The sequence below is a fragment of the Cricetulus griseus genome, chromosome 2, assembly GCF_003668045.3.
Source record: "Cricetulus griseus strain 17A/GY chromosome 2, alternate assembly CriGri-PICRH-1.0, whole genome shotgun sequence".
NCBI classification, from domain to species: domain Eukaryota; kingdom Metazoa; phylum Chordata; class Mammalia; order Rodentia; family Cricetidae; genus Cricetulus; species Cricetulus griseus.
This window is the reverse complement of record NC_048595.1, coordinates 194,652,362-194,671,447: the sequence shown is the minus strand read 5'-3', so window position 1 is coordinate 194,671,447 and position 19,086 is coordinate 194,652,362. Positions and strand designations below refer to the sequence as shown.

Below are 19,086 nucleotides of genomic sequence, written 5' to 3'. Positions count from 1 at the left end.
TGTGACTCTAGTTATGAAATATTTGAAAATTCATATACTTAGGTAGAACATTTATATTCCTACTCTACTTAACTCTATTATACTGTGCTTATGTACAACTTAATCTTCCTAGGACTTCCTACTGCCCATTCAGTGGCTACTGTATACCAGGTTTTTTTGAAGGAAACAGACAAGGGGAGATTTATTAACTTTCTAGAGTCAAACATAGCCAGGCTGTGGTTCACCCTCAGGCTATTTGGCATTGGTGGCATTCCAAACTGCCTGGTTATGTAGAAATCTCCCTTCTTTATTGATAACCCCAATTTGGTAGCAAGGACCCAGGTTAGTATTCAATGCTTGGGCTAGGTCAATCACAGTGCTTATGCTCCCAACATCCCCACTTCAATATGGATATGAATCAGTATGGCTAGTGACTTCTTCAGATAAAAAGGCTATTGTTTTCCCTAAAGAAGAGAAGAAACCCAGTTTGTGCTGCTGGGTCCAGCTCCTTTCTGCCCTAAAGCTGTAAGTGAGGACTAAAGCTGTAGCAAATGTTCTGAGATCAGGAACCAGCAAATCAAATTGCTAATGGGGCAGAATGGCCATATGGAATTCAAAGCTGTGGCTTTGATACCAGTATGGAATCAGCACAGGAGCCTGGATGCATCATTCCTTCTGAAATGTTTCTAACTAGTTCCTATCTGCTCAGATCACCAGGAACAGCACATCAAGCACATCTGTAGTCTAAAACCCATTAGGTTTCTTGGTAAAAGAAGCTGCAGATGCTAGGACCTGTGGGAATCTTAGAAAGTGGGAGGGGTCCTCAGGAAGGTCTGGGTTCTGCTGGTGTCTTGGTGTGTACTAAGTAAGCACCCTATTCCTTAGAATAGGATTCTATCAGAAAACAGTGCAGCAACTGACTGACAATCTTGAGAGTTCTTTCTTAGGAACTGGGGGAAGAGAGTGGTCCAGGTCTGTAACTGGTAAAGACACAGCCACCATTTCACAGTTAGCTTTGTGGTTTGTCTGGTGCATTTCTGTCATGCTCAGACATGATTACATAGTTGAAGGACTATCTTCCTCTGTCTGCTTTGGTCACAGAGCAGCTTTCCAATTTAGTGATCAAAAGCAGAGCACACAGCCCAGCTCATCACACAAGAGCACATCCCAGCTGGCAGCAGTCAAAGCTGCTGTATGCGTCTTCACAGTCCCTGCATAAGCTAGAGAGGTAAGTTTATTGTCCTTAGCATCAAAACACATGCAAAAATAAATAAATAAATACAAAAAAACAGGGCAGTGACTAATACAGGACCTGACCAGCCAGCCTGAACTGCAATTTTGCTCATTTAAGCAATTTGCATCGGTGCACTCCTTGTTGTAGCGTCTGCCAGAGCAGCTGTTCTCTGCCTCTAATCTTCACTACCCTACAGGCACTTCTATCTGCCACCCCATTGTTCTGATGTCTGGCTCTCTCTTTCTGTGACCACATCACTCACTTTTCTGCAGTTTTAACATTGCATATCCACTCAAAATGAGTGGATCCTGTTCTAATCCTGGCTCCACTCCACCCTTCAATAGCTATGGGACCTACCCAATTTCCCAGTCTACCCTGAATTCAGTATCACTGTGGTTAAGGTCAAAATGATAATGCTGTTTTTCATCAGCGATTTGGTGGAGCAGGGGAGGAAGTAATTGAAATAATATGAGTAAGACACTTAGCATGATTTTCAGGCAAATGATACATAATTGATACAGACATTTCATTATAACCTTGTATGCTTTATAGGACAGTAAAACAAAACAGCTTAGGGCATGGACCAGCTGGTTGTATCCTGTGACTTGTTTCCTAAACAAGGCATGTGCTTGACATACAAATCCTGTCATCCCCAGGCTCCTGGAGTCATAGTCTGCTCTGGAAAGATACAGATGTTCTTCTAGCCTTCTTTTATTTTTAATTCTCTTGGCATCTGGAGAGTTAATTTGCTTCATTTTCAAATGACAAGTCTATTTTTCCTTCTGTGTGAGAGAGTGCCTTTGGTTCTGGAGTAGAAATACAGGAGATTACTCTTTCTTTCTAATTGTATACTCCTCTCCATCTCCTGATTTTTAAAGGACATCTTCTACTGGTTTCTCTATTATTAATAGCCCTTGTTCCCTTTGGTTCTTCTCTCTTCTCGATGCCTTCCCTTTCCCAGGATGGGGCATCTTTATCTTAACCCTAAGGAGAGCCCACTGTGGTCTCAGTGGCTATGTGAGTCCTGGTCCCTGTTGCTCTATTAGTTGATGTGTGTGTGTTTCCACCAGAGTGGATCTGAATCAAAGGTGCTAATGGTTGACTTCTGTTAAGCCCTAAAGGAGACTTTTCCTTGAGCAAGCATTGTTTCCAGAGCAATTCTTGAACTCTCATTGCTAGGACTATTATATATGGACTACTTCTCAAGCTGGGGTGTCTGTGCCTCCACTTCTAGGAACCTGTGTCATCATCATCCTCCCAGAGAACAGATTTTTCTCTACAATAAGAAATTGAGAACTTTAAAAAAATGAAATAGACTTGGATGTATATATTGGTTTAATTTTTAGTGCTAAACCACAATATTTGTAAGCTGGGTACTTATAAAGAAATGGGTTTTACTTATCTTATACTTGGGGGGACTGAAAGTCCAAGCACTGTGAGGCCCCTGCAGACAATCTTGAGGTACAAATGTACCATAGGAAAATATGACCAAAAATATGCTTGCTGTAGCCCACTCTGAGCTGAACTCATCCTCTGAGTTTATGAAAACACTCCTCTCTTTCTTTAGGAGAAGTAAGGAATGAAGATCCAAATGTGATCCAGATTTACATCAGTTTGTGGTGGTGGTTCAAGCTCTGTCAGGTCTTGTATGATAATCTTGGATTAGAAATGCCATTCTCTAAGCTACCCCCTTTTTATTTGTCTAAATCCAGGGACATAGGTAGCACAGACATGTTCTGACACATGAAAGGTACTTGTTATCAGATGTTTGTTACTCAGATACCATGTCACAGGCAGTAATGACCTCAGCTAGTTGAATTGTCAGTGCTCAAAAGGTTGGACAGGTCCAGAAAGTTTTGGTGATTGTCCCCAAGCATCACTTCTGTGTTCATATCAGGAACTGCTAATCCGTTATGACCCTCATTCCCTTTGTCCATGGGCACCTTCCTCATCAACATAGGCAGAAACTACCAATTCAATTGGTCTTTAGGGAACCTGGCTACATACCATCCTACTTAAAATAGCCAAGCTAGTCATTGAGGAAAAGGCATTCCAATTAAATCCTTCCTCTGAGAAGTGGAGAAGAGAAGGAGTGAGGAGGACATGAGGGAGCAGGAAGGTTGTGTAGGGCGAAGAATAGAGAAAAATAAGACATACCATCAAAGAAGGAGCCAGTATAGGTTTAAAGCAAAATCAGGCACTAGGGAAATGTCCAGAGCTCTACAAGGATGACACAAACTAACCATCTAAGTGACAGTGGAGAGACTACCTTAAATGTCCTACCCTGATAAGAAGATTGATGACTAACTTATATACCATCCTAGAGCCTTCATCCAACAGGTGATGGAAGTAGAAGCTGATACCCATAGCTAAAAACTGAACTGAATTGGAATCCAGTTGCACAGAAGGAGGAGTGATGAGCAAAAGTGTCAAGACCATGCTGGTGAAACCCACAGAAACAGCTGAACTAAACAAGGGGACCCCCTTGACTGATCACTGGGAAACCAGCATGGAATTGATCCAGACCCCATGAATGTGGGTGTCAGTGAGGAGGCCTTGGAAATCTATGGGGCCTCTTGTAGTAGATCAGTACTTATCCCTAGCATAGGAATGGACTTTGGGAGCCCATTTCACATAGAGGGATGCTCCCTCAGCCTAGACACACAGGGGAGGGCCTAGGCCCTATCCCAAAGGATATGACAGACTCTGGAGACTTCTCCTCACTGAAGGCCTCACTCTCCTGGGGGAGCAGAAATGGTATTGGATAGGTAGGGTGTTCGTGGGACGCAGGGGAGGAGGGGAGTGAGAGGTAACTGGGATTGACATGTAAAACAATCTTGTTTCTAATTCAAATAAAAAAATAAAAAAAGAACCAACTAGTAGGGGGGCTCCTTTAGAACATGACATGTGTGAATCACAAAAGATCAGGGCTCAAAAACACTGAATGTCAAGATGGCCTCTCTACTATACTCTGCACTAAAACATAGCTTTTAGCCAGGCCCTTTCAAGCCTTAGTGACAACTGAATCACAGCCTAAGATTTCATCAGGGTTCATGCCAGCATTGGAACTGTGGGACTGTGAAGAGGTTCTTCCCTGTTTCTTGACTCACTGTTTCTGTTAATTCCCCACACAATCTCTACTGACATTCAATCTGTTTTCTACTGAGTGTCCTTCAGCATTTGTTCCCTCCTGCCCTTATTTTCACTCTACTGAAGAAACATAGCTTTCTTAGGTGAAGATAACGTAGGTGGTGGGAAGCTGGAGTAGCAGGAGGTCCTGAGATAGATGTCTAATGATGTAGCTTTTGTTTTCTAAGGGGGTACATAAGCTAAATTGTCAGGAACAATTGGGCAGAAATTCACAGACTATAGGAGAAGCCATGTGACAGAGGGAGGTTGTTGAAAAGAGAACATGAGTGACACAATGAGAAAAGAAACACAAATTGTTTAAGGTTTGCCCAATGACATTTTCGTGGATCCCTAAAACTCCTACTCTCATAATCTTCCCATGATACTGAACAGAGCCTGCTTTCTCACCATATAATGGATGTGTTTGTTAGAATGAAAATTAGAAAACCTAAAAGAGCCATTTGTACCTAAAAGGAATATCTAATATGTACAACACATTTACTGAACACTGGAAATATTCACTCTGGTACTGAGAGCCCACAGTCCCTTTATCTGATCCTCTGCTAAGATGAGTTTCTGTAACTCATCTTCCCTGGAGAGAACAGCAAGAGATGCTGGAGGTGAGTGGATGCAACAGACAGTTGGTAAGACAAAGTATAAGTATAGGCACTTGCCTGGCAGTGTAGCCTTTATTTCTCACCAGAGCTCCACCTTTATTCCTTACTATGGTGGCTCCATTACAGAGATTAGACCATGTGTGCAGATGATGAAAGGGCAGGTATCTTAGAGAGCTTAAATTACAGGACCAAGTTTACATGAGAAGCAAAGAAGAGGACCGGGATTGTCAGCAAAGCTTGTGAAGTGTAATCTTAGAGCATAGTATCTGGTCTGGGACACCATCTGCTCCAGAAAACTCTTTACTCTGCTTCCTGTTTCAGCTTTGGTTTTGTTTATAATTTCTTCTTTGAACTTCCCACCCAGTGCCTTTAATATAGGTCTAGTTTGGGAACCAGTCTTTGTGTGACACTCTAAATCTTATATCACACACACACACACACACACACACACACACACACACACACACACACAGTATTTTCTGCCTCTCAAGAACCTGGGGATGACCCAGCTTGAGGGTGTACTATACAACAATAAAACCAAAACCAAACTAACCTGTTGCCTAGTCAGAAATTGTGGGATGCTGCAGAAGTTGGTTTGGGTTTGGATACAATGAGCTCCTTGTTCCCCATTGTCACACACCCTGTGTGGCATTGCAGGGTGAGCAACTTGACTCCAGTAGTAGGTGCAATGAAAGATGTAATTAGCCTATTAAACCCTGCTAATGTCTTGTAAAGTCACTCAAGTGAGAATGGCAGATATATCAGTTCCACCTGGACCCTGCCACAGGAAGCATTGGGTTTCTTCCCTGCTATTTATAATCCTTGAAGGTAGAAATAGCAGACTCAACTGTGTCTACAGCTTTGTTGGTTTTCTCAAGCCAAATGCAACAGAGAAGTGCTTTAGAATATGTGTGTCCCTAGACTTGTACTTTACCACCCTCCAAATTCAAAGCCCCTGTCTAAAGTCACAGCTCTCACTGCACAGAGCTCAGCCTGTCATCTCTCACTCCGATGCATGCTCAGACACTTAAAGGGGTCAGGTTTGCAGTTGGCAGAATGTGAATGCAGCTTAACTGGCATCATAGACCCATTGGGAGCTTTTGTGTTTCTGTTTTGTGTTATAGAGTTTAGTACCAGGACTCAAGCAGAATTTTTATGATGAACATTTACTAAAACACTTTACTCTCTTCTGGGCACTTTAATGAGTCCCAGTGGTTACAGCATTAAATAAAGCATTCTTTTCCTGGAGAACTTTGATCCTATTGAAGAAACAGAAGTAATAAGCACATCAACAATAAAACAACTTGGTGGTGATGGTATTTTACTAACAATAGTACAGGTAGTAACTTTAGGATGGTGTAAGAGGATGTGCCATGCACTCCAGCCATGGAAGTGGGCAGAGATCAGGTCTGTTAACATAATGGGCTATCTGGGAAAGATGTATAAGCAGGCTAGGGAGCTGGGGAAAGCAAGACATGTGGTGGAGTTTGACCTGTGCCTGCACACTACTGTGTCTACTGGGCAGCAGAAATGGTGTCACTCTTATTCCCCTGTGGGGTGAAAGCCAGTGGGAGTTCAAGCAGGGAAGACACGTAGAGTATGATACTCCTTGCCAGATGATAAGAAGATAATGGATATTCAAGAGAAAAGGGGGAGGCAAGAAAAAGGTACCGCTGCAGTATCTGATAAGAAGTGCTTTTGCAACAGCAGATGTTGGTTGTGTTACTAATACATCTATTGATGTTTAAATTATATAAGATATAAAACTGGATCATTTTAAGTGACAAAATACAGTGAATAGTTGAACATGGTTGAAGCCATAGCTACCTCACATTCTCAGAGCTTTCTCCTTGACCCGAATTGGAGTTCTGTACCTTTAAATGATAACCTATCATTCTGTGTCTATTCCAGCTCACAAGAACCACTTTCATGTCCTCCGTTTATGTGCATTTGACTCCTCTACATACCTCATATAACTGAAATCATACAACAACAGCTCCTTTGTGTCTGATCTATTTCACTCAACACAATGTCTTCTAGACTTCAATATGTTCGTTAATGCATTTATAAGAATTCCATCCTTTTTTAGGAGAACAGTACTCCATTGTAAACATATTTTGTCTTTTTCATGTATTTATAGACACCTGGGTTGCTTCTGCCTTTTAGCTGTTGTGAATAATACAGTGCTTTGGGCATGGTCACACAAATCCCTATGCAAATTTCCACTCAAACCTCTGGGCTAAACACCTAAGAAATGAAGTAGCTGTAGCATGTGATATTTTCATACTTCATATTCTGGGATATTCCCTAGCTATTTCCAACAATTTTGTTTTAAAGGTAGAGTTATCAGGAGTTGCTAGGCAATTGATGTTAGGAATTCAAAAAGGAAACTTCATAGTTCAAGATTTTCACTTTTAAAATGGGAGAACTATGGGAACAGATCCTGGAGTAGGGAATTCTGGGATCATTTTGGCATTCTGTGGGTGAAGGTTATTGATAGAAAGAAAGGCCCTGTTCAGGGAAGTGTGCGTTTTTCGCGTATCTTAAACAGATGATACCACCAGATAGGCAATTTTGTGTACTTCTCTGTAATTCCAGGGTAAGGACTAGAAGCGTGCTTCATATGCATTATCATTTGGCATGTAAATACTACTTAAAATCATAAGACTAAATGCAGTCATTTAGTGGGATGGAGTTCTGCATAGACTTAAACCTTGATAGAGCCCAACATTCAGAGATTCGACCAAGAAGCTTCTAGGAAAGGAGGCTGAGGAATCTCTGTGATAGAAGAAACCCATTAAATGAGTTTTTTTCTAAGCCATGGAAACTAAGCGAGTCATGAGGGAAGAGTGATCTACACCCCCTCCCAGCAAGGACCAGAGCATGAGTAACTGCATGATGATTGAATTTGGCACAGGGATAGATGTGTCTGACAGAGTAACCTCAGGGACCCAAGGAGATAGAAATTAGTGATCTGAGATAAAAAGAGCAGATGCCATTCCTAATTCCACCTGTCAGCATTCAATTCAGGAGTGTCATCATTAAAGAAAGAGTAAGCTGTACCAGTAGGAGGAGGTGGCTTCTTCGAGATTCGGTGGTAACATATTTGCATAGAGGAGAAGGAAGAGTTGATGTGGCGTTCAAGGGCATTTACCAAGGCAGTGTATGAAAGGAGAGAGGACAGGACTCCAAGTCCCACAGAAGAGCTGGTATGCCATAGCCAATGGTGAATCACAAGGTAGGTGGGTTCACAAGGTTCTCTGATCTTGGTGAAGTGGCAGTATAAGGTCATCTACTGAGAGGAAGCAAGAGGTGAGGAGTTTTAGGGATGATCAGAATGTGAAGTGAGCTAAGAGTAGGCAAGTGTCACACACTGACACTTAGTTGGCTATGAACCCTCTATGTTATCTCCATCCTGTTGTATGGAGAGCATGGCTGTGTCTTCAGTCTTGGTCTTTAGAACCTCAATGCTAATTTCTACAGTGGCGAGACTCACATATGTTCTCCCAACAGCATGCACAGTTCCTTTGCTCCCTCAACAGCATCTGTTGGTTGTTGTTGCTTTCTTGATGAGCCTTCTGAATGTGGCTATTCCTCAGAATAGCTCTGGACAGACATGGAGTCTGATGGCTTAGGTCTGAACTGCAGCAGAAAGTCTTCCTGCTCCAAGCTCCTGAGAGGATCCTCAAATATGCAGTTGTGTTGACACTAAGTTAAATAGCTATCAGTAATCATCTTAGAAAAAGTGGATTCTTTTTCTGAATTAATTTAGGTTACTGGAGTGTTTCCGAAGAAAGGAAATGGAGCTGAGATTCAGAACTAGAAAACTCAACTTGTTCTAGTAGGAGTTTTAACATAACTCTGAGTTTCTTTTCAGTTTCTTTGTTCTGGTGTACGAATAAACCATTTTATCATACTGCAATTTTCCCTGTACTGACTTAGAAGTTAGCTTTTTATAGTTTGAAGAAACTGTGTAGTTAGATTCTAAGCTTGTGTAACTTATTACAATGCTTAAAAATCCACACTTTATTACACTTCTCATATTCTCTCATTGATGTTGTGACAAGCAAGTCCCTTTACCATTTCATATCTTTCTGGTTTGGTTCCTTATGTATTTTTCTCATCCTCCTCACCCCTGGGAGAACAACATCTTATTCCTCTCCCTGTCATCTGAACACAGTGGTTTACCTAAGTAGATAAACATGAGGAGAGGAAATAAACATAAGATTGAAGCAAGAAAGCATAATCAATCAATTATTCATCTCTGTGAGTTTCTGTATTATTCTCTAAGTTTCAAGATGGATTCTGGGAAACCTAGTGGACAGAAAAGATAAGAGAGACCAAAAAGAATCAACCAAGACACTCAAGAACTTAATAGTGAACTCACAAAATATGAAGTCTGTTATGATTCATTTCTGTCATGAGCCCTCATAAATACAGGCAAAGCGATAATGATATTAGTCTTGCCAAACCCAATTTTTTTCCTGCCTGAGCCTCATGCTTTCCTGGAAAACAATGATACAAACTGGATACAATCTGAAAATGGCAAAAAGAGCCTGACATCTGGATTACTCCCAGCTTCCTGCTACAGAGAGTTTTGGTAGTGAACAGAAGCAAGTGGCCTGTACTGTTGGATCCACCTTCCTAGGTGCTATAAATTTCCCTCAGTCTCCTTTAGAGAACACCACAAACTGAGACTCTGTGCTGTCCAAGAAACCATCCCTGACATCAAGGAGGTCATGAGCCCAAGTGTGCACTATGTGCACATGAGTGTGGCACATATTACAGGGAAGTCAAAAGCACATCAAAACATTTGGTTCAGCATTGGAAAGTCATCGAAGATTTCTTGCAGAAAGTGAAATCTCTGATGCTCAGGGTGAATCCGCTGTGTCTCAGAGTGGTGGTGAGAGGGTCTGATGCAGGCTAAAGAGCAACCAGTATAGTAATAAGCAGGCACAAGTTTTCAGGGAATATGTTAGTAGATCCTACCTATGTACACAGAGCTAAAGCACAGAACAGGGTAATGCAATGTCTTCTATGACGTGTGTGAGTTTGGACTTGATAATTCTTCAGACAAAGGGTTTGAAGACAGCTCTGCAATATTACAAGAGTGCTTTGCCACAGAAACCAGCAATTTGAAGTCCTGTTACACTATCTTTCTAGCAAATTGAACCCTGTAGCACAGAAAAGAATCCTGCCACAGAGAAAGGTGATCCCCTTATGGATCCAGAATGATTTTAACAGACTAAAGCACAAAAGGAAATTTTCAGGATTCACAAGTTAATTCATGCCAGCTAAATGCTGGATGTAGCATGCCCTGACATCCGTTTGTAACTTTATTAATTTTGTCAAAAAAGATGAAGTCCAGCCTTTGTCTGTCAAAAGATAAGGTCATTTTTTGTTCTGACAACATAAAAGCCACTTGACCAAGTTAATAATGTGTTCCCAAGCCCATTTTAGAAATTTCTTTCCTAATGGCTTTTGTGAATCTAGTATGAAGCATTTTAATGGCACATTAGGGAAGGGTTGTGAAAATCTTAGCCTAAATAATTTTGGGTTGTTATAAACTATAGAGCTCATCTCTGATTGAGGAGAATTGCCCAGTGTAATCATTTCATGAGAATATGGAAAACACTGTCACCATTATTCTTCACATATGCCATAACAAAACTCCTTTCATTGGGAGAGAGTGGGTTTTCCTTTGTCTTACCATCTTTTTAGTTTATTTTTCATATCTAATAACAAAGGTATGTTTTAAAGGTATATAATATTATGTATTGAAAAATATATACATAATAAAATGAATATTACTATCAAACAGATTGCCATTACCTTCTTATGAAAGTACCTTTTGAGCTTGGATTTGACCATGTCAGAAACTTACCAGCTTAGCAAATTTCTAAAATACAATGTAATATATAGTAATTATAGTTGCATTGTTATACACTAACTCATAAAAGACTTTCCCTTTTATTACCCAAGTACAGTGATTAAGCAACTAATGGCTTTAAACCATGTGTAACTGGGGTTTCACAGGAAGATAATGGCTAATATTACTCTTGCTACTTAAGTCAATGTAAATGTTCCAAAAAATCCCTATTGACCAATACTTTCATGCTATAGCAATTAACAGTCTTTGTGAATGAGACAAACCCAGGTTCAGAACCCAATTATTTCATTGGTCTGTGACCTCAAATGAATCATTAGTTTTCTAATTTACACAGTTAGTGATAACTGTCTCAGATTCTGTGATAATGGGATGAAATGCTAGCACAAGGTTTCAACCCTAAATAGGATCTATTGAGCATTTTTGTTTTCATCATATGCCTCTGTTTGCTTTATTATGAACAATTCTATCTTTTCCTTATTTCCTCTCCTAGGGATATGAAGCCTGACAATATTTTACTTGACGAACATGGTAAGTAAAGGATTTGCTTGCAGTCATCTATATGGCAGGTATTCATAACACATTTGTTACCATAGCTTGATTCAGTTGACATATGTATGTATATACACACATTTATTATATATAAATTTCATCTGTGTATAGGAGAGGTGAGATAGAAAACTTTATAACAATGTAATAATCAATAATAGACTCTTAAATAACATTGAGATAACACAATGAGAAGGTCATTCTTTACTTCATTTTCTTCCATTACTATCCCTCTTCCAGGAAACTATCTGTTGTTTTAATACTAATTTTCTTAACATCTTTCAGTGAAAGAAAGAGCTAATTTGAATGTACAGCATTTATCAGGTAATAGTATCCACCACGCAACTGAGATGCTTTTGTTACTGTATCCTTTCATAGTCTGCATCTCATGAAGGCAAATTCCCTCCTGCATATTAGAGAAATCAAGTCTTTTGTTCAATTTTTTTCAGTTTAGAAAACAAATGAGCTTAAAGAAAAAATATAAGGTAGGTAAAAATGGTATTATTGAGCTGAGATATAAAATTGATAGTGGAAAAGGGAAATAATCATGAAGGGGACAATGGGTGCCTAAAGTACAAGAGCACTGGCTAGTTGTGCAGAGGTGGCACACGCCTTTAGTCTCAGCTCTTGGGAGGCAGAGGCAGGTGGATTTCTGTGAGTTCCAGGCCAGACTTGTCTACAGAGCTAGTTCCAGGACAGCCAGGGCTACACAGAGAAACCCTGTCTTGAAAAGAAACCAAAAAAGAGCACTGACTAAATACAAGATTTTGCCAACATAATGAAATATGCAGTCTCTTTTTGACATGTTTAAAATGTTTATTTTATGTGTATACATGTTTTTCCTGCATGGATGTATATGCACTGTATGTGTGCATTGACAGCAGGGGCCAGAAGAAGGCACAGGATCCTCTTGAATTCTATTGCTGATTTCTGTGAACCACCATGTAGGTGCTGCTAATCAAACCTGGGTCTTCTGGAAGAGCAGCAAGTGCTCTTAACCACTGAAACATCTCCTCAGCCTCTCTTCTCAACATTGTAAAAAGTCTTTTTTTGTCTTATTGGTACCACATCAGGGAATACTGTAGGGCACACTGCTTGCCTGGTGTAAATGGGAGAGTCCTGCTGGTGGGCACTGTTGGCAATAAGTGTTTCTGGGTTCTTGGCATCTCATTAAGCTAATTGAAAAAGTACAAACAATGGCAAAACAGTTTCATTTAAAGACAGTAGAGGACTCACTGCAAAGAAGCAGCAGTCTTCTGCAGCTAGAGTGTGCAGGAGCCCCAGTTATGGTTTGTGGATTCCCTTTTACGCAGTTCAGGAGAAAAGGTTGATTGCTAAAAGGAGAGTCTTTCTGTTTTGATTTATAGGATTGAGTGATGTAAGCTCTTGTTTACTATGTTGTTTCCCATAGTGCATCTGATTTTAATCACACGCATGTGCAATTTTTCACAAGCATTAGATAGCAAATAGACTATTTTACCTCTCACTCAGAGAACATAGTTACCCTAATGTATAGGAATCCCAAACCAGGGAAGTACCTGGCTGTTTTAGATAGGGTTTCTATTGCTGCAATAAAACACCATGACCAAAAGCAAATTGGGGAGGAAGGGGCTTATTCAGTTTACACTTCCACATGGCTGTTCACCACCGAAGGAAGCCGGAACAGGAATTCAAACAGGGGAGGTACCTGGAAGCAGGAGCTGATGCAGAGGCCATGGAGGGCTGCTGCTTACTGGCTTGCTCCCCATGACTTGCTCAGCTTGCTATCTTACAGAACCAAAGACTACCAGCCTAGGGATGACCCCACACACCATGGGCTGGACCCTCCCCCATTCATCATTAATTGAGAAAATGCCTTATAGTTGGATCTCATGTCTGTATTTTCTCAACTGAGGCTCCTTTCTCTCAGATGACTCTAGTTTGTGTCAAGTTGACACACAAAACCAGCTAGTACAATGGCTTATTTCTCTTCCTCCCTCATTACTTACTATATCTTAAAACATGTTCAATTGGATATTGGTATAGGATGGTCAAAGAGCAAGTTACTTGATTGTTATAGCAGGGGGTACATGCAGATTGATGTGGTGGTGGGGTCTCCTGTGCTACTGGATGTATTGTTAGGAAAGTGGTATGTGTGGCTCAAGCCATGTAGAGGCCCAGGTTGCTCAGTTGCCCTTCCCTGACTTCACAGTGGCAGTCTCACCCTTGCTCCATATTGGACAACTTCTGCAAAGCAAACCTGAATCTGTGAAGATCCTTATTTATTCACCTTTGATAAGCAGGATTTGTAATTAGAACTGAAACTTCAAGTACCATCCAGTCCTTATTATTTATTTACCACTTGAATTGAAACTTGATTTTCCCAGCCCCGCCTAGGTTCAGAGAGCTAAGAAACACCCTTGTTCCTGACCCCTAATCTCAAAGCGAAAAGTCATTATTTATTTATGGACTGTCTGAAGGGATTTTCCCCCCACTTCCTTCCAATGTCTTATTTCTTTACAGTTACAGCTTCTGACATTTTGGAACACATTTCTGACTCTCAGAAATGTGAGCAATGCTGAGACTTAGCATGAAGGTGACCTTCGTGAAAACCCAGTTCTTCCAGCCTTCTAAGGGAGGCATGATCCTCCCACGCCTTGCTTAAGTACACTCTACGAATCTTCAGAACTGGGGAGAAGGGCAGCCTGTGGAAGCCATCCTTTTGTTATTTAGACAAAAAGCAACTCTGTACCACCAAGCTTTCTGGAAAGCATGCCTGGCTAAGCAGAATCAGGTTTTGCTCTATTCCTTACCTTCTGTGATAGACAGCTGCCGTTAGGCAAGAATACCTATCATTTCATCATTTGTAAGACTGGGAGAAGACTTGTAGACCTTGCCAATGGAAACATTTTTCACTCCAGTTTCAGTCTTGGTTCTTAGAACATGCTTGATCATGCTTTTACCACATGTGCACTCATTGTCCTTTATTTTACTTCCTCTTTGTTGTCCTCCTCATTTTTCTTGGAAAATTTGGTGATTATGGATTAGGAAGAAAATGAGTGAATCAATTAATTTTCATGTGTAGTCCCACAGAAAGGCTACTCCTGTGAAAGACTGATACAATGTTGCTTAGAGTGTGAATGCCAGAACTAGATTGCTTGAAAACCCAGCTCTATTCACTACCTCTCAGAATTTAGTCAAGTTCCTCTGACTCTGTGCATTTGCTTCTCAGAGGACAAGAACGCTTACATCTTGGGGTCATTACAAGCACTGATGCAACACTGACAATGTATGATGCAATGTTAACCATAGAAACAAACAAACAAGCCAGACAGGGGTGGCTTACACCTTTAATACCAGCACTTGGGTGATAGAGGCAGTTGGATCTTTGTGAGTTCAAGGCCAGCCTGGTCTACAGGAATAGTTCCAGTACAGCCAGGGCTACACAGAGAAACCATGTCTTGAAACAACAAACAAGAAACTTAGGATCAAATGGGAGTGTGACTTCCATGAGATTGTAGAGGCTTTCAAGGACTGTGTTGATGTTCTACGAGGCTTTGTGTAGAGCAGCATGTATCTGATATAGTTCAGATCTCTAGAGATAGAGTCTAGCAAAGTTAAGTGACTACTTGTCTTCCACCAAAGAATTACTAAATATACTAAATATACTAAATATCCTTTTTTGTTGAATCCTGGGTTTAAACAAGGTCATTTAAACTTAATCTTCAAGTAACTCTACTTTTTTTTATTTAAGTTTCTTTTTTTCATTTTAAATACCAACCACAGTCCCCCCCCCCCACTGCCTTCTCCCTATCCAATCTCCCAACCCACTTCTTACTTAGGGTAAAGCATCCTATGGAGAGTCAACAAAGTCTGGCATATCAAGTTGAGGGAGGACCAAGTCCCTCCCCCTGTATCTAGGTTGAGCAAAGTATCTCTGTATCCCTCCATAGGGAATGGGCTCCAAAAGTCAGTTCATGCACTATGGATAAATTCTGGTCCCCATAGACTGCCCAAGTCACATAACTGTCATCCACATTCAGAAGGCCTAGTTAGATCCTATGCAGGTTCCCCAGCTGTCAGTCCAGAGTCAGTGAGCCTCCCACTAGTTCGAGTCAGCTATCTCTGTGGGTATCCCCATAATGATCTTGACCCCTTTGCTCATATAATCCCTTCTCCATCTCTTTGACTGGACTCAGGGAGCTCGGCCCAGTGCTCAGCTGTGGATCTCTGCATCTGCTTCCATTGCACTTGTAATGATCCATCATGCCTTCCTTCATTTGTACAGTTATCCAAGATCACTGTTCTTGGCATTTTCATTCTGGTTCAGACTTTATGGCTTGGGATGTGGGAGCTGTCTTCCCTGCCTTCTTGAGGGACAGTTCCAGTGTCTCAGAAGCCAGGAAATCTCCAATGCTCTCTTTCGTTTTCATAGCTTTGATTTAAACAATGAACAACAACAACAGCCAAAAGAACTGTATTGTAGTCCCATTCTAAACTCACCTTCAGAATTGTTACTATTAACAGAAGAAAAAAAATTGCTCTGCAGGGACTTTGTGAGGGAGACAGAAGCAGACAAACTGAAAAGTCTGGGATCCATTCTGGAAACCTTATCCTGGGGCTCCCTTTCTAGAGAAGATAGTTGTGTTGACATCATTTTTCACTTAATTTACAAAAAAATAAAAGACTTTGACACTGATCATGAACCAAAACTAGTCGCTTTTAAGTGATTGCATTCCGAGCCTGTCTCCCCCAAGCTTCTAGGTTGTTCTTATGAGAACCAGCTGAACCACAAATCAATGCTTGCTCTTTGGAGCAGGAGCTGTGATTTCCCATGTTCCCCTTAGAGCTGAAGCTTCACTGATCTCTGCCACCACATTTTTGATATTTCACCCCTGGCATGGAAATATTAGCAACTGTGAAGGGCAGCTGTGTAATTTTTCTTCCAGGCCTTTGCCTGTGCCCATCCTTCCAAATAAGTATTGTATGCATCCCTTGGTTTCTGTCTTAATTCACCTGTGCTCAGTAAAAGGATGGCACTTTATTTTAGTCTCATGATTCATATTGTTCATATTCATCAACACATATTGACATTTATATAAGATTATACATGATGGAGACTCTTCATACAGTGTGAATGAACATCTCTTATGACTCACATTTGACATAAAAAATGTATTTCATTTTGAGCACTCAAGTTGCTGTTCTCCCCAGACATCTCACTTACACTAATTTAGAGCCAATATGGCATCAGGTCTTGGATGAATCATAGCAAACCATCCCGATACAAATCTTCACACCCTACCAATTGAAGTGGCCAATACAATTCTATCACTTTCACATGTCTAAAATATTTGTGTTTTTCTTAAGTTAGCCAGGAAACAAATACTACATCCAGAAGAATAGTACTATCTGCCTGGCATTATCAAAAACCTTGGCAGTTACAGAATCATACATAATTAGCTTCTTAGTACCTGTAGTCACAAGAGAGGGAGGTAAAAACTCATATTTGAGAATAAGAAAGAATAGAGCCTTCTATCTTATTGGCTTCCTTCATGAAGAGTCCTAACGCTTGCTAAAAAAAAAATCAAGAAAGCATCCTATTAAAAATGCAAGATAATACATGTGGCCCCAGATAATGATGATCATGTCTTAGCTACATCTGAGAGTAGCTGACATCACAGGAAAAGTGAATGTATTGAACAAACTGTAAACTCTTGTTCTAACAGTTATGGCCATTGCCAACGGATTAGATATGGTATCCTAGAGAGATGTGTTGATGAAAGGGGCCTCAGACTGAGCACATCAACAGTGAGGAAGAATAGAGATAGTGACAACAGTGGTAGCTGAACCCAACAGCCCTGTAAGATAAGTTAAGATTATTAAACTGTCCAAGGTGAAAACTCTCCCCTAGGTATCTAGATCAGGAAGTCCTTAGTCTTGTACGGGAAAACTTTACACCAAACATGATACAATGCCGAGGTCAGCGCCAAAGCAAAGGCAATGAAACTAGTATCTCTACAGCCCTGAGGTTGAGGACATTATTCCAGGAGTTTCTTGGAGTCCTGGCTTGGGAAGAAAGTATAAAATTCCCTCAAACTCAAAGTCCTGATTCCTGTCATCAGCATCACAGTGAACCCACCCCTCTAACTCAGCCTTGGAAGTCACCCTCAAAGCTCAGGAGAGAACCTGGCAGTGTGAGCTCAGCAGGGAAGCACCATGGGAACCCAGGCTCAGTATAATGGATGGCGCTGGGAAGTTGTTGTAGCACCCACTAGAGCTCCCATTAATCCTAGGCTTCAGATATTTCCTCTGCATCCTGGCAGGGGAAGATAACTGAGTCAATGAAAAAATCCATGTTTCAAGTTCCTCAGTCCTTTGGTTTTGCAACAGAACACACAGCATTTTGGGAGATTAGGAACCTGAACCAAAGTATCATGGGAACAACATCTAGATCCTAAACCAGTCTCTAGATCTTAACTTCAATTCCACCACTTCTGGATCCTATGAACTTAGCTACAAACCACTCACCTATGCAACAGGGGCCACTTCGATAGGACAGGCTGGAACAGTATTCTAAAGTCTGAAGGAATCATGTGCAGATGTTCATAGATATTCATTATTCATTCAGTCAAATTGAGCAGTAAGACAGTCAGTGCTGACTGGGTTTGTATTTTTTTCTTTTCCTTTTGGCCAGTCTCCCCCATACTTTGTAGTTTTGTGGGACAGACGCACTCTTCCAATGAGCTAGGTCTTTTTTCAAAACAATGATGTCAAACTCTGCGGCATGAGAGTTACCTGGAGGGCTTGTTTAAATGCTGGGACATGGACCTTAGTGTTTCTGATCCATAAAGTATAGAAAGGCTCAGAGTTTGCAAAGATCCTGAATGGCACTGTTGCTTCTGATCCAGAGAACAGGCTTTGGGAATTGGGCATACCCAGAGCATCCTTTACATTTTACGTCAACACTATCTAGGCAACTTTATACGATATGGAAAACCTCCTCAGGTTTTAGGAAAGGTTCCATGCCTGACTGCTCATGACCACTGTCTTCTGGAGTTTTCTTTTGTTTTCAATGCAGATGTCTGGCTTTCCTGTCAGTCCAGTTGTAGTTGGAGGGGAGTAAGACACAGGCACTTGTGCTTTGAAAATCCATGCCTTAGTTTCTGATAATGACTATCAACAATTCTGGTGCCCTGATAAGTGCAAGGCTAAGTCTCCCATAGTCACTGCTATCTTTCATGTCCTCATGATCTTACTTAGTAAGACAACTACAGTCAGAGAGTCTGAGTGACTTTTTCAAGGTGACATAGCTGATTAGTGGTGGGGACTAGACTTAAAACCACACATCCTGATTCTGGAGAACAGGCTCAGAATAGTTGTGATTTCAGGTCGACCTAATTTGCATCAAATTCCAAAGTTGTCCAATATTTGGGGCATGAACTATGGACAAATAGACATAAAAAAAGAAAGCAAGACAGCTTTAACTATGTTGAAGAGTGCATTCATTGATGTGATTTGGCCAAGAATACTGCAACTTTCATTTTGATGAATGCTGCTTTTACCTTATGAAAATGTCATACAAACAAAAAGAAAGTATTTTCTGCATAAAATAGAGCCATGTTAATGGAGAGAGTAACAGTTTTCCTTAGCAATGGGCTGAATACGACCAGAGGCAGACTGTGTAGTTCAGAGTGGGGAGTTTGGACTGG

General features: G+C 40.9%; 1 protein-coding gene across 1 annotated transcript in view; it reads left to right on the top strand.

Annotated features, from left to right (window-relative positions):
• Positions 1–19,086, top strand: part of Stk32a (serine/threonine kinase 32A) — a 73,156-nt gene that overhangs the window by 33,825 nt on the left and 20,245 nt on the right. Inside the window, exon 4 of the mRNA XM_035439046.1 lies at positions 11,340–11,377. Within this exon, the coding sequence (XP_035294937.1) occupies positions 11,340–11,377 (38 nt within the window). The remainder of the gene's footprint in view (positions 1–11,339; positions 11,378–19,086) is intronic.